At 39.8% G+C, this 16802-nt stretch overlaps 1 protein-coding gene across 1 annotated transcript; it reads left to right on the top strand.

The window, feature by feature from the left end:
* Nucleotides 1-7736: 7736 nt before the first annotated feature.
* Nucleotides 7737-10622, top strand: stas (Transmembrane protein stas). The gene has a single exon (XM_067146421.2). It carries the CDS (start codon nucleotides 7840-7842, stop codon nucleotides 8650-8652), a length of 813 nt encoding a protein of 270 aa, XP_067002522.1. The 5' UTR covers nucleotides 7737-7839; the 3' UTR covers nucleotides 8653-10622.
* The last annotated feature ends 6180 nt before the right edge of the window (nucleotides 10623-16802 follow it).

Raw genomic sequence — 16802 nt, 5'->3', positions numbered from 1 at the left:
CTAAATGAATACACCCTACCAACACTGACCGAAGACGCAGGACCCGATGAAAAAACACCCTGGAACACCGTGGTGAAGAAATCGAAACAGCATCGTAGGACCATCATCGGGACGAAACAAAGCAACGAAGAACTACAACCGGCAGCCAAAACAGCATGGCTATATGTGGGAAGATAAAAGAAGGAACCACAGAAGATGACATCAAAAACTATTTATAAAGAAATGGCATTCAGAGATAAAAGCCTGTGAAATGCTTAATACAGTTGGGCCCATGAAAGCCTGTAAATTGGGAATTCCTTTTGAATTTCTACAAACAACAGAAAAACCTGATTTCTGGCCTAAAGGTACTGTAGTTAGAAGATTTTCTTTTCGAGGCCAAAGACGCAACATTGGAGTGTCCCTCGAATAATAAAATAATCAAGATTCTTCTCTTGAAAATCGAAGGACTAAAAAACGCCTTACTATTAATACCCCCAAAGACAATGGAACATTTCGATGTCATCATAGCTACGGAAACTTTTCTTTTAGAACCAACAGACTTACCAAAATTCCATGGATACCACACATTTGCAACAGGAGGTAGACCGGCTGGAGGAGTCTCATGCTTCCTCAAACCAACTGTTGGAAGAGTACATGAAATCCAGAGAAGTGAAAACACAATCATAGTTAAGACCACTGACCTAACATTAATAGGAATATATACCGCACCAGATAATTCAATAGAAGATGTAGTAGAATCAGTACTTAATGCAATAGGGAAAGTAAATACTGCAGAAGAAGTGATAATCGCGGGTGACCTCAACTGCAGGATAGACAAGCCGAACGTAAAATCAGAGTTAGTTATTCAAATCCTGAGGGATGAAGGTTACACAATGATAAACAGAAACGACCTTAAACATACTTTGCTCCAAATGGCTCCAGCGCAATTGATCTTTTATTCTACAGAGGTGAAAGATTTATGATAAGGAAACAGGAAGGTCTATGGTCTTCAGGGTCAACGCCAATCAGAAAACATATACCCATCTGCACAGAAATTGAACACAAAGGCTCACGGAAAACACCAACCCCCGACGATAAGGGCATCACACTTTCAAGAAATATTGATGGAACGAAACTGCAAGACCACCCGAATATACAAAAAGCAAGAGCACTTGTAGCTCGAGGACACCTAGATGAAGCAGTAGAAGTCGCTACAAATCTGATACAGGAAACCGCTTTGCCTGTGAAAGAAAGGAGAGCACAAAAGTGGTTTGACAGACAATGCTACCTACATAGCACGAAAAGACACCTTACGCGCGTTATACTCAGCCAGAAAAAAAAATGGAGACCGCTGATTACTTGGAAGCATATGCCACCAAAAGAAGAAATTACAGAAAACTTCTAAAAGAGAAGCGAGCTGAATACCTGGAAGCAGAAGCCAAGAAGCTTGCAGTCGAAGCAGAAACAGGCCCATTTCGGGCCCTCAAGAAAAAGCAAGAGTGTAGAGCGAGGGAATTACCAATGGAAACATGGGAAAAACACTTCTCAGCGCTTCTAAACAGGGACAGCAGAGCAAAAGGTGACACCGTAAACCACCCTATCGATCCAGAACACGAAATTAGACTAACCACAGGGGAAGTACAGATGGTAATCAGCAAAGGAAAAAAGGAAAGTCAGCAGGACCGGACAACATATGTACAGAACACTTAAAAAGTACTCAAGACCATCTACTACAACTTTGGACAGAACTATTCAACAAATGTCTAAATTTAGGCAAAATACCGGAAGTTTGGAGAACGGCAACGCTGAAGATTTTGTACAAAGGGAAAGGAGAAACTGACAACCCCGACTCATATAGAGGTATAGCTCTAGAAATCAACTTATACAAAGCATTTGCAACTATTGTGGCGAATCGCCTGAACAACGAAATAGACCCATTCATACCAGAATGCCAACTAGGCTTCCGCAAAGGAAAAAGCACGTTACAAGCCGCAGCATGCCTGAAAGAAAAAATTGAAGAGGCACTGAGGCATCCAAAAGGGAAGTACTACGTCGTCTTTGTTGACTATAAGAAGGCTTTTGATCTTATCGACAGAGATATCCTGATAGGAAAATTGAAACAAATGATTGGTGACAACAACTCGTGAGAATCGTTGAGACCATACTAGACTACAACCTAATCCAAACTGAAGATGGAACATCCTCATCCGGGAAAGTAATTCAAACAAACGGGGTACCCCAAGGAGACCCACTAAGTCCGCTACTATTCAACGTAGCAACGGCAGATATCACACAAATAATGACGGACTCCCCTGAGACTACTCTAATAATGTACGCTGATTACATGGCTCTGGGATCGAGCTCAAAGGCAGAACTACAGTCGACAATGATGAAGTTAGAAGCTTAGGTTTCAGATAACAAATTTGAAATTAACCAGGAAAAGACAGTACAGATGGTCTTCAGAAAAGGTGGCAAGGCGGCCAAGGACGACGCCATATCATTAAATAATAAACCACTAGAAATAGTCAAGAAATTCAAATACGTGGGCATCACGTTCCAAACGAGCATGACATCCTTCAACAGCCACGTCATAGACAGAACGACAGCAGCAATCAGAGCCATCCACAATATCAAGAATATATCTATGCTATCCCTTAACACAGCGATGACTTTATTCAAGACCGCAATAACCCCAATTGTCTCATATGGAATCGAAATAATATGGGATAACCTGACAATCAGTGACTTGGAGAGGATAAAAAGGGTCAAGGCAAGGCTCCTGAAGAAGGCCCTATGAGTAGGCAAACTGTCACCCTCCAGACTTGTTTATGTACTGGCACGGGAAACTTACTTCATTGAGGATCTACGACTCAATCTACCACTGCCATCTACCGGCCCATTCCAAGAGCTTCAGAAACAACTTCTAGAGAAACGCACGGAAATAGACCCCGAATTCTACGGAAATGACGCCATGATCGATCGAAACTGGACCATTCAACTTCAAGAGCAAAGACATGTCATAACAAGATATGCAATACATGGCTTCCACCCAACGAGCTAGAAAGAGGACTATAGAGTGGCTATTGGACCGCCATATTTGAATCTACTTGAAAGCCACGTCCACCATATTGTAAGCGATCAAATCGAGTGGGCGTGTGATGAAGCAAGTACAGAAGCTGCGGGAATAAATACAGTTTCACAGTTTTCTTTATTAGAGAAGCACTCAAAGATGCATAATGCCTGTTTAAAAGAACATTAAAAATACTAGGTACAGACTATATACTTACATTTTTTTTGCTATTGGCTTTACGACGCATCGACACAGATAAGTCTTATGGCGACGATGGGGCAGGAAAGGGCTACGAATAGGAAGGAATCGGCCGTGGCCGTAATTAAGGTACAGCCGCAGCATTTGCCTGGTGTGAAAATGGGAAACCACAGGAAACCATCTTCAGGGCTGCCGATAGTGGAGTTCTAACCCACTATCACCCGAATACTGGATACTGGCCGCACTTAAGCGACTGCAGCTATCGAGCTCCGTCTTACATATTGTATAAAGAAAGAAAATTAGTGTATTTCCAGTACGGTAGCCCTAATTACAAAACATATCACAATAGTACATTGCCATTAAACAAATTTAGACCTACATACAGGGAATGAAAATATAGAACAGAAAACCTTGAACAAAGTAATATAACAACATCGAGAAATAATTCATATAACTTTAATGAATATGAAAACCTACAACCTGTTTTCCAGTCATTGGCCGGGTCAGGAATGTAATGAATGAACCAGATGTAGGCTGTTAGTGCGATGAGGTCGCCACTCCCAAAGTGATTTACTAATGACTGATGGATGCTATGAAATGAGAATGGAGAGTGTTGCTGGAATGAAAGATGACAGGGAAAACCGGAGTACCCGGAGAAAAACCTGTCCCGCCTCCGCTTTGTCCAGCACAAATCTCACATGGTGTGACCGGGATTTGAACCACGGTATCCAGCGGTGAGAGGCCGACGCGCTGCCGTCTGAGCCACGGAGGTTGCTATAACTTTAATAATAATAATAATAATAATAATAATAATAATAATAATAATAATAATAATAATAATAATAAATCCTGGTTTTTTACCAGTTACCTGGATTTGGCATTTGTATGGATTTAGACTAATTCTACGACCGGATACCCTTCCGGACGACGACGCCAACCCTAGGTGGAGTGATGTATTTACTATTACGTGTTTCTGTGGTGGTTTGTAGTATGTTCTGTTGTGTGTAGATGAAGAAGGTTTTCCAGTCGCCGATCCAGAGGAATTAACTGTCAACTACCCGGTAAAAATCCTCAACTCGGTCGAATCCGGGACCCTCTGAACCAACGGCCAGCACGCTGATCATTCGGCCAACTAGCCGGACACAAAGCAACTTGGCAGGTTCGAGCCTAGCTCAATACGATGGTATCTGACGGTGCTCAAATCCCTCAGCCTCGTGTCAGTAGATTTACTGGCACGCAAAAGAACTCCTGCGGGACTACATTCAGGCAACTCGGCTTATCAGAAAAAGTAGTTAGTAGGACGTAAAACTAATAATAATTTACGAAAAATAAGTATTTGTTCACATTACTTCTTTTTCAAAATGCTGGGGAAATGTGCTCTGTAGGATACAATGTAATAATAAATAGTGTTATTAGTTTTTCGTCCTACCAACTACTTAGTACGGTTTTCGGAGACGTTGAAGTGGCGGACATATGTCCCGCCGGAGTTCTCTTACGTGCTAGTAAATCTACTGATAGAAGGGTGACGTATCTGAGCACCTTCAAATACCAAATATGCCAACTTAATTCAGAAATCCAGCGCTCTACCGTCTGAGTCACTCAGCCAGGCAGGATACAGTTTATCATGTCTGGCTGTCTGGTCAGTTCCTACACGAAAATAAAAGTAGGCCTACCCTACACGTGCTGGATTGTGCTACACAGGCAACGTAATTCTGCTAATCGCCCATAACTGTGTACTTTAGTAAAAAAAAAAAAAAAAAAAAATCTTATTTGAAATATGATTACATTCGTCGTGTTTTTCCTACAATTTATGCATTAGCTAGCCACACACGTAGAGAGCATAATTTATTCGATCTAATCTATTAAAAGTAACGCATCGTAAGCGGAAGAAAGGCGCTTAAACTATGGAGTCGCTATTTCGTCTTGGCACCACCCAGAGCGCTGTAGCAGCCATGTTAGCCACTCTATAGTCCTCTTTCTAGCTCGTTGCTTCCACCACAAAATATGCGCAAAGACAAAATTCCACAACCCAACAGATGACTGTGTTTGTACACTGTGTAAGGAAAAGTGCGACCGCTACCATTTGCTAAAGTGCAAGAACAGAATAAAAACTCAAACAGAATACAGCACAATGTAAATTGGCACAACAAACTCAATACTCATTCGAGTGCTCCTTATATAATTAATTAATAAACGTACCCTAAATTTCTCTCTCGCTCTATGCTGTAATCACCGCCGTCTCGATCCTCCTATACTGCCTGCTCTATGCGAGCCTTTTTGCGACTACGCTGCGACAAAATTTCTCCGCTAGATGGCAGACATGGACGCACAATGGTCTAAACTTATTCTAATGACGACAGCCTACAAAACACTATGCAGTATGGTCATATGTTCACTGAAGCTTGTAAATTACATCAGTAATATTAAATATCGGCAATATTACCTGCACGATGTCGCAGTTGGCCTCTTCATGCACAATTTGAAGATTTTCCTGGACGAAGGCTTGGAGTGGTACCGTACTTTTTGTGTTCTTGCCAATGCAATATGAAATAATAGAGGTCTTACGAACTTGGCTAGGATAATATCACTAACATTTTGCTGATGTTCTTTGACCTCACACTGTAACAAAACACATTCTGAAAGTTTTTTTTAAATATTTGTTTTACGTCGCACGGATACAAGTGGATCTAATGGCGATGATGGGATAGGAAAGGCCTATGAATGGGAAGGAAGCGGCCGTGGCATTAATTAAGGTACAGCCCAGAATTTGCCTGGTATGAAAATGGGAAACCACGGAAAACCAACTTCGGGCTTGCCGACCGTGGGGTTCGAATCCACTATCTCCCGGATGCAAGCTCATAGCTGCGCGCTCCTAACCGCACGGCCAACTCGCCCGGTATTCTGAAAGGGAAGACGTCGCAAGTCTTCGTATTACGCTCATACGCTTGAAGGACTTCGACAATAGGGCACATCAGTTTAAACGAACTCCTGGAGATGCTTCACCAGAGCAACAAAACTAGGTTTTGGGTATCAAACTCCTCCTCTGTCCTGATGCATACCGGTAATCAGTTCCATTTAGAGGTGTCGAAGCTCTAGGCAGTGAGATGTTGCTGACACAAATGTCACACTCCATCCTCTCTTCAACAACACGAACCTAGTACCCGCAAGTTAGGATTTGATTTCCTGTTTCTAGTTTGATTGGAATATTATCGTCTGGATATTTGAGGTTGTCCAAAATGTCTAGACATGAAGGCGTTTTGTGATTGTCCGTCACAATTTTTATCACAAGGAATCCACTATCCTCCACGGCTTTAATCACCTTCTGGAAAAAAATCCGCAGCCTTTTTCCAGTCATTCGACCGGGCCAGGAATGGAATGAATGAAGCCCCTATCTAGCAGGGAGGATAGGAATTGTGCCGGCTGGCGAAGCCTGTCGCACCCCTCCGGGGCAATGATTAATGAGTGACAGATGAAGTGAAATGATATTCGAGTGTGTTTTTGGAATTAAATATGACAGGGAAAATCGGAGTATCCGGAGAAAAACCTGTCCCGTCTCCGCTTTGTCCAGCACAAATCTCACATGGAGTGACCGGGATTTGAACCACAGAACCCAGCGGTGAGAGGCCGGCGTCTTCCGCCTGAGCCGCGGAGGCTCCATCAAATTCTGAAATAAGGTGTAAAGGCACAGATGCGAGAGTAATCTGAGGATATCCAATTACTTCCTTCATTAGGTCCTTGCCTAGATAAAGCCGATAGCCGCTTTTCTCTCAATTCTCTTCTAGACGGTATTTCATGGAGTCGTATATTTTCAGGCTGCGAACAACCTTGCCGAGATTGGCAAAATAGTATACAACAGTTGAATATTTCGGGGAAAGAATCTGAAGTTTCAGTTCTACGAAAAATATACCTTGCACGAACGCAAAGAATCAAGTACCAACACCTTAAAATCACTTTTGAAATATTTATAAACATAACATAATTAATTCATTTCACAGTTCTATTCAATATACATCTTGTACGAACGAAAGTGACCAGACACGTTTACTCATTGTACAAAATAACTCAGGTTTTCACACACATTCATGCACCAATAATACAGTGCTACACCCACACTGACAGCGAAGATTGTGCGTCTACTGCTGCACTCTTACGGCGATTTGGAGAACTATTGGTAGTCGCGCCTTCCTGTGTTAAACTAGTGGCATAGAGCAGGCAGTATAAGAGGATCGAGACGGCGGTGGCTGTAATATACTGCATGGACTAATCTTGAAAAGTTGCAGCATGCAGTTAAATTGAGTTATGATCATTAAAATATTTTAATTTTATTATTGTTATAACACCTGTCCAAGAAATCTAAGGATTGTGTTTATGAAATGAATGTTTTTAAAGGCATTTCCTAACTTTTTGAAGAAATTTTACGATTTCTGGATGGCGACACTGGCTTGGGATGATGTGGTTTTCTTTCATTAGTTTTAGTTCGGTTAAACGCCGTAAAGAGGTTAGAGTTTGATTTTATGTGGAAGTAATGTCCAAATCAGTGTTGCAAATTGGAAGTGAATATTGAAAATTACAACTTGTTTGTAATTATTGAAATGCTTATAACCGAACGTGTTAGAGTTTCTCAAACCAGAGACGAACATTACCAGGCTCCTGATGTTGACAACAGGGGTAAAGGCACAGGTCGTGCATTTCTGACTGTGTTCGGAATATTTTCAGTGTCTCTAGTCTTTCTTCTGTACATTTATATGAATTTTCCCGATCTGGAAGAAGAGGAGCGTCAGCATGTGAAATTACCCAGAGACATAAATGATGCTAAACAATTAGGAATTGTGTTAGATCGGTATAAGGAACGTTATTTTTGGGAAGTTCTGATAGGTGTCTTCATTGTTTATATATTTCTACAAACGTTTGCAATCCCTGGTTCAATTTTTCTGTCGATATTGTCGGGTTTTTTATTCCCATTTCCAATGGCCTTGATGCTTGTGTGCTTCTGTTCTGCCTCGGGTGCATCTTTGTGTTACATGCTATCCAGCGTTTTAGGCCAGCGTATAGTGTCAAAGTATTTCCCTCAGAAGGCAGCTCAGTGGGGTGCTATTGTTGACAGGCATCGTAACAACATCCTCAACTATATTATTTTTCTTAGAGTAACTCCATTTTTGCCAAATTGGTTTATTAATATAGCATCTCCTGTGATTGGTGTGCCTCTGATGCCATTTTGGATTGGAACTTTTGTTGGTGTTGCACCACCTTCATTCGTGGCAATTCAGGCTGGACAGACGTTACATGATTTGTCAACAGCAAGTGATGCATGGTCTTGGAACTCTGTCATGCTTTTAACACTTTTTGGTGTTTTATCACTAGCTCCTGTTGTTTTAAAGAACCAGTTAAAAGAGAAATTTGAATGACTAATACTTTGTAGGCAATATGTTATTGTAGGTTGATTGCATTCCATTAGTATTTATTTAGCATTGCACAGCTCATTGCTTTTGAGTAAAATGTTGAAGAGAAGACTTTGGTGAAAACTTGTCTTACAAATTACACAATAACGTTGGTGACGCAGAAAAAAATAAAAATAAATAAATAATGGTGCCACTATTTGCTTAAGAGGCTAGAGAGTATAAAATTTGCATGTTTTTGCAATCTCTTGCATACTAGGCTAAATGTGGAACTCTGGTTTATAGTCATGATGATTTCAATTTACAGTGTTTACTTATTTTGGCCCATCTTAAAGTAAAGCCTTCATGAACTATTAAATTTTGTGAGAGGAAGATTTTCTTTTTGACTAATTTTCAGTTTGATAAAGTGCAGTAAGGGCCGATTTCATAGGTAGCACTTGTACATAAGTGCCCCTTATAAGCCAGGTTTCATTTCATATTACCTTCTTAAGTGTCCCACTTATTGCTATAAGTCACTCTCCCACATACACTTAAGTGACTCACTTATGTTTCAGCAAGATGGAGGATAATTATTTTGCTGAATATGTTTAATTTCATTCACAGAATGCTTTCCGTGCGGACAGTAGAGATGGAAAATCATTTCGAAGTGTAATGTGACCATCAATTTAAAGAAGGTTTCGTTTCCGTAAAGTGACAGTTATGAATATTCTTGTTTCTTTGAGAGAATGAACATAACCTCTAGCGGACTCATGTTAATGAAGATATTGTTTTGAGATTTTATGCCACCTCTTAATTTCAGGTTATTATTATAATTTTTATTATTATTATTATTATTATTATTATTATTATTATTATTACCATCATTATTTCGCTTTATTAATTGGAAACGTGTTACAAGTTGATAAGTTATCAAGACTGTGGGCTTATAGAATAGTAAAAAGAATACTGAGTTATAAGATAAATGAACGTGTTGCACTACCACAATTTATTTATGGTTGGTTTGTGCTAATTATATCAGGTTAGTCAACCAATCATTTGCCGGATTATATCAGAAGTTTCTGAAATTATGGCATCACACATCAAAACATGCTATTTACATTTTAGTGGGGAAGTAATTAGGCCTATTACAACGTAAGAGCTACAGATATATTTGTTAAATCATTAAAAGTGTTGCAAGGCTAGATATTCTACATTTGGATGAATATTTGTATAGGTTCGAGTATCTGGATAACTATAAACATGTTATATTAGGAAGAAAATTAGACTCTGGGTATCTTTGTAGTTTGTATTGTCCACAACAAGTTTCGGTTACGGTACACAAGCCGGCTATCGCCAGTTCACTCGTAGGCGCCATCATATGCTGTTAAATATTGTACGCGCACCTTTTAGTGATACATGTACACCCTAGTGCTGAATAGGTTGACCTCGGGTATCTTCGAGATTCGTACTGGCAACCTTTGAAACACAAACTATGGATTGCTTATGCATGGCTGTGTGACCTCTGGCGTACACTTTACGTACTAGTATTGTTGTTGTTTACACAGCAAAGCCAAACTATAGAATTCATGCTGGGAACAAGATTCACATCGAGAAATGTTATATAATGTTATATAAAGTGTGTATGACACAGTTGTTGGCTTAAGATAATAAAGGTTTAGAAAAATTCATATCGATCGATCATATCGATTCAGTTCAGATTTTGTTTTCATTCAGTTGGCAGTATTTCCGGAACCGTGAAAGCTCCCGCCTTACTCCACCACCCCGTACAAAGAAATATCGGTAAAAGGTGCGTGGACTATATGTTCATTAGGGTACAAGAAAGTTGTTGCAGGTGCCACCCCAGCTCGCTCTTTTGTTATCGATTCTGATAACCAAATACAATACAGACGATCTTTTAACCTAAAAAATGGCAACAAATGTTGCGCGATGTCCTTCGATAAATAAAACACAATAGATCATCCCTCTATTCGCTAGCCAGAACTATACGATCCAGGAAACATGGGCATAATGTACAGCATTGCCACATCTCCAGTGAAGCTTACTGTATCCGTGAGTGTGCTCTTTTAAGTGCTGTCTATGAAATATAAACTCATATAAGTGAATACTTATTATAAGCGATCCCTTATTACTTAAGGGTTCCACTTATGTGCATGTGCTGACTATGATTTCGCCCCTAAATAAACTACAAGAAAATCTGTTACATTTTTAACCTTTTATCCTCATTGGCAGAAGTTAAAGTAAAATCCGTTAATTGGCACAATAACAACATTGTCATCACATGCTTCCTCCACCCAGGCATGCTCTGACACCGAGGGCTGTCAGGGCTGTCAAGACGTAGCATAAGCCATAAGTTGCTCCCGTCACTGACAGTGATTTCCAGTAAACCAGAGTCTAACCAGTCACTGTCAGTAATTTTGTAACAAACAGTAATCTAACAGTCACTATTACGGCCTAGTAATTTTGTCTCGTACAATAACATAACCCTTATCTGGAATTTTGACACTGACAGTAATAAGTTAAGTACTGATTTTGTGTGATCTTACCGTACTCTTAATGTAAACCTGCCCTGAACATTAGGAGGGGTCTACGGCCGAACTGGAGGCGTTATGACTGACAGTAATGTTTGTCCACACCACAGTTAGTGCATGATTAAATTGTTATATATTGGCAGCCATGCAAAACCATTGTCCATCAGCATGCTGGGTTAGTGAGCAGAGAGTGAGAGGGAAGATACCATGATTTCATTGTTGTTGCAAGTACGACTACCAAAAAATCCTGATATATTATAAATTGTGAAGAGAGTGAGTGCTACTAGGCAACATGTTTAGCCATGTGTCAAGGTAATACTGAACTGTTTTTCAACACAAGTAGTTGGCCTTATTTGACCATCATTGATTGAGAAAATTAAAAACTCACGCTCCATCTTGACATCTAACGCCTTATGCATCACTTTGTTTGGCAAGGTAAAACTGTAATATATGCACTACAGCAAAAATGGCATTATTTCATGAAGGTAAATTATATTTAAACCCTACTTGTTATTACTTTTATGAGAATGAAGGGTAAAACTTTACTAATGTGGATACAGAAGAGAGGTTAGGAATCCAATATGGCATGGCTTGCATGATGTCTCAACACGTTACACAAGGCTGCCAACTTCGGTATGGCTGGTGAAGGGATCATTGTTCTGATTTAGACTGTTGGCTAGTGACAAGACCATTGGTCTTGGGCGAAGCGAAGGATAGAACTGCGAAGCAGCCTCGTGCATTACATTCTACGTTTGAAAATAGACAAAATGGAATGACAGTTTCAAACTTTGTACTTTCATTATTTTTATGGAATGTTTTGGGCAGTCATGATGTGAGCTCTATGAGTCAATAGCATCAGATTGCTTTTCATCACAGTTGGCCAATAGGAACACAGAAAATGGTCGTATTTAGCTCTTTTATATAGTCTCAGTTTTCATTTTTTGTATATAAGTAAGAATAATTGGTGGAGCAGGTAGGTCGGTCCCTGGCAAGCATAAAGGAAGGATCCCTTGTCTCTCCTACAGTAGGCCTACTTCAGGTATTGTTTCACATCAGCAGGCTTTTCTCATTCCTGTATACATACCCCAGTTAGTAAAGTGCTACCAAGTGAAGTCTTCGTTGCCAAGCCCTGGGCTTTACAAACTACCCCCAAGAATAGGGCCTATTTACTTTTGTAGCAAAATATTATGACACGTGTCATTTTTCTTGTGTCAGCTGTCAATGGCGTTGGCTGAAATTTGTAATGGAATGGTGCTGCTCCCAGAATTCAGTGTATATGTGTAGTGTTGCCAACGGTGATAAATGAATTTGCCAAAACTGTTACTAAAATTATGCATTGTGCAAGAGTGCTGTGCACCCCTCAGTCACTGGGAAGGTTCTTTATTATACTCTGATGATTTCGACTAGTAGAATCTTTCTACAAGCCAGGTCTGTCTACACCAGTTGATTTTCACTGAGAGGCATCTTCTTCAACAGTTGTTTGCATGACTGACAAACGTGTAAGCATCCAACTAATCCATTAGGAACAGCAGATTATCGAGCTGCAGTGGTCTTGCCCACGGTGTGTGTAATATAGTTCTGCCAGTCAGCAATCATACCACCAGCCTCTTGTAATTTAGTTTTATGCAACCTGTAGTTTGTAGAAAACCTAAAATATTGGTTACTATTTCTGTACAATATTACTACAACAATAGTTGGGTTTAAATGGTGTATAGAATACAAACTTTTTGCTGATGACTAGGCCTAGCCTAGCTAAAGCAGTAAAAGTGTGAATTTCTTTGGTTTAGAAATAAGGTTGTGCGGAGGCAAGTTCAAATCTCAGGAAGTACTTAATTTTTAAACTGTTTTTCACTGTGGATTACTTGTCAGGCTCCTCACTTTCATCTATTATATCCTATCTCCCGTGGTCAACTCTTGTTCTTTTCCAACCCCGACGGTATTATGTATTGCTGATAATAATGTTATTATATTTACGTCCCTCTCACTACTTTAGCCGATTTTTGGAGAATCCGAGGTCCTGGAATTTTCTCCTGCAGGAGTTCTTTTATGTGCCAGTAATTCTACCGACATGAGGCTGGTGTATTTTAGCACCTTCAACTGTCAAGTTGGGGTCAGAAGACCAGGGAAGTCTTTCATTTTCACGCCGTTCGTGGCCGTTGTCTATCTTTGGCTGATACCTTAATATTTCAACGTGTCGGATCCATTCAATTTTTTCCTTGTTTATTAATACAACTTCCCCCACGAGGAGGCTGCCACAAGGATAAAGTATGTCAGCTACACAGTATTTTGTCTTCTAAGTTTGCTAGTATGCCAGATAGAAATAACCATCACAAGGCTCAGGAATAAGTTTGGAACAAATTTGGAATATGGCATGATGATGTATGGTTCTTCAAATGTTATATAGATGATTGCGGAGTATGGTTATAGAACCTCGTTATTAGAGGTTGACCAGTTGTACTTCCTCTTATAACAAGCACTGACTTGCTGCAGGAAGCAGGCAGGCCATGTAACAAAGGAGTGGGTAGGGAACAAGCACTGACTTGTTGTAGGAAGCAGGTAATGTAAACAAAGGAGTAGGTAGGGGGAGGGTTCTTATTCTCCATCAGACATTGGAGGTGAGTTTCATAAATCATTTTTCTCCTTTTAATTTCTTTTCTGTATGTTTGTTCATTCCTAATTCTGGCTGTCATTTCCAGATTTACTTCTTTGCCTGAGGTCCGAAGTGAATGTTAAGACATCATATCATGACAAGATCATAACCATAAAGTTTGTTATTATATGTAATTTAATGTTATAATTATTCCTGCAACATTGTCTTTGTTATACATATGTGTTAGTTATCACATAATCTGTTTAATTTTATTTGGCTGAAGATGTCCAGTAAGTGACTGTAACTAGTCCCAAGACTTATGTACCGTAATATCATTTACTGGATATATTGTATTGAAAAGGTGGATCCTCTTGTCAGTTTATTCTTATTATCAAGAAAATCAGTTGAAATTCTTTACGTTTCACAGAGAATGTTGCTCTGCATCTTCAGAAGAAAATCTCGACTGTTTACAAGGAAAACTTCTGTAAGAATGAACAGATGAACCAACCCATTAACTTGATCATATTAGGTGATACATGTATTATAACAGCGTGTTTATTGAATTGTACTTTCATCTCAACACTATGACTGCATGTAGTCGTTTTTCCTGTGCAGCTTCAGCTTGCTTTACATTGCTCACGCAGAGGTGCCAACTGTTACGGATTGTCCGTAATTATTACGAATTTCACCTCATGATTACGGCATTACGGTCAAAGGGAAAATTATTACGGAAAACTGACATTAACACAAAAAATCATTTTCTACAGAAAACAAAGACAGAAGGAAAGATTTTCAATCCTTGGCAGCATTTCTGCTCAACCTTCCTCGTTTCAATGCTTGTGAGTTGGCAGTGATATATACTTCTATTCGATCGTCACTTTCTTTTGTTACCCAAAACCCAAACCCCATGGCACTACAGCTCGTGAAGGGCCTTGGCCTACCGAGCGACCGGTGCTCAGCCTGAAGGCCTGCAGATTACGAGATGTCATGTGGTCAGCACAACGAATCTCCTCGGCCGTTATTCTTGGCTTTCTAGACAGGGGCCGCTATCTCACCATCAGATAGCTCCTCAATTCTAATCGCACAGGCTGAGTGAACCTCGAACCAGCCCTCAGGTTCAGGTAAAAATTCTTGACCTGGCCGGGAATTGAACCCGGGGCCTCCGGGTAAGAGGCAGGCACGCTACCCGTACACCACGGGGCTGGCTTTTGTTACCCATAAGCGTTGTTAAATTCATTGTGTGAATGAAGGAACTCTGCTCTCTTGTTCTCCACTACAAATTCTTAAGTAGTGTTGTATTTACAGAAATGAGGTCAACATTAAGCACATGTAGGTACACTGGAATCACTTAATGGTTCAAAAGACAAAAGTGTTATCACAGAGGAAAGGATGCTTCAAGAATACCTACACTGAAAAGCAGCTGATGGGTGCGAAACAAGTTACAAAGAATGTTTTATCACTGAATTAACAGGCAGTGTGATAATGTTGCTGTGTAACATGATATACTGTAGAAGAGATTGCTGATGGGAAGGGAAAAGGGAGTATCAGTATCAAGAAGGGGAGGAACATTCTATGGACTTGACTCAAAAATTTTGCTAAGGGGCAGAGTTTGATTACTGATAACCCAATTCAAATGTTGGCACCTCTGCTCACAATGTAGGTAGCAACTAGAGCAATATCAACCTTAAGGACTAACAGTGTTAGATGGGTTGTGTATCTTTACAAATTATAAGGGGTTGGTGGACCTCTCTCTCTCTCTCTCTCTCTCTCTCTCTCTCTCTCTCTCTATATATATATATATATATAGTATGGGGGGGGGGGGACAACACAGTAGGCAGACTAATATCTTTTCACTCATAGTAAGCAAACTATAACAGGCCACTGGTGATAAATTACTACATACACTTCCAACACCTCAACTCGTGATTGTTCTATCAGCACTGCATGAACATGAGAGCACTATATGTAATTAGAAAACACCAACGTTGACACCACTACTCCCAACTGGAGTTTGATTGGTATCAAAACATCGTTCATAGAATTCATATTTACAATAATGGTAGTAATCGATTCCTAAGCGTTCAAATGAGACCCTTATCCATCCTAAGTGTCCTAGGGCTCTTGAGGCTTGTCTCTTAAATTACTCTTCATGAGTAGCTCTTACTGCTGGCACCCACCATTTGAATGTTTTACCACCAGGTGAGTTGGCCATGCGGTTAGGGTCACGCAGCTGTGAGCTTGCATCTGGGAGATAGTGGGCTTGAACCCCACTGTCAGAGCCCTGAAGATGGTTTTCCATGGTTTCCCATTTTCACACAAGGCTGTACCTTAATTAAGGCCACGGCCGCTTTTTTCTCATTCCTAGGCCTTTCCTATCCCATCGTCTCCATAAGACCTATCTGTGTTGGTGCGACGTAAAGCAAATAACAAAAAAAAAGAATGTTTTACCAGGAAAAAAAAGGAAATAAGTAATACTTCATATCATAACTTTGGATTGCTATGAAATGTAACGACATAAAAGTACCAGTAAGAAATAAATTAGAGTGCCTTTGGTAATATTTATTATTTGTGAACTTCATCATTCTGTAAGACCTCATTGTTGCAAATTGTAATGAAAAATATTGTAGAATAACTTAATTACAATTATAGAGTACTTGATGCCTTCTTCAGTGCAGTGCTCAATAGTTGAATAGCTTCCCAGAATAACGTTGCATAATCCATTTAATGTACTTTACAGGAGAAGGTAAAAACTATATTGCTAAAAAATGCTTCACTAAAATGCATTAGAAATAACTTTAAATTGTTTAATTGGTACTTCTTTCATAATACACAAGGCCAACCAATTATATTTTTGAAGTGAATGTACCTGTAATACGCTTCAAAATTATAAGAATGTTACATATCCAACCTACTCTCTTCGAACAAAACTAAAAAGTCAGTACTGCTGCGTTGCTTTCATAATATAAGGTGAATATTCTTTCTGCAATGATGTGAAGTGAAATTATAACTAGCCTGTTTCGTCTTGAAGTCACATGAAATGG

The sequence above is a fragment of the Anabrus simplex genome, chromosome 4 (assembly GCF_040414725.1).
Source record: "Anabrus simplex isolate iqAnaSimp1 chromosome 4, ASM4041472v1, whole genome shotgun sequence".
Taxonomy (NCBI): Eukaryota; Metazoa; Arthropoda; class Insecta; order Orthoptera; family Tettigoniidae; genus Anabrus; species Anabrus simplex.
Note: the sequence above shows the minus strand (reverse complement) of the source record. Positions and strands in the feature narration are given on the sequence as shown.

Bases quoted from the DNA above. Each gene is read 5' to 3' on its own strand.
- stas (XM_067146421.2), top strand. From the start codon at position 7,840: ATGCTTATAACCGAACGTGTTAGAGTTTCTCAAACCAGAGACGAACAT.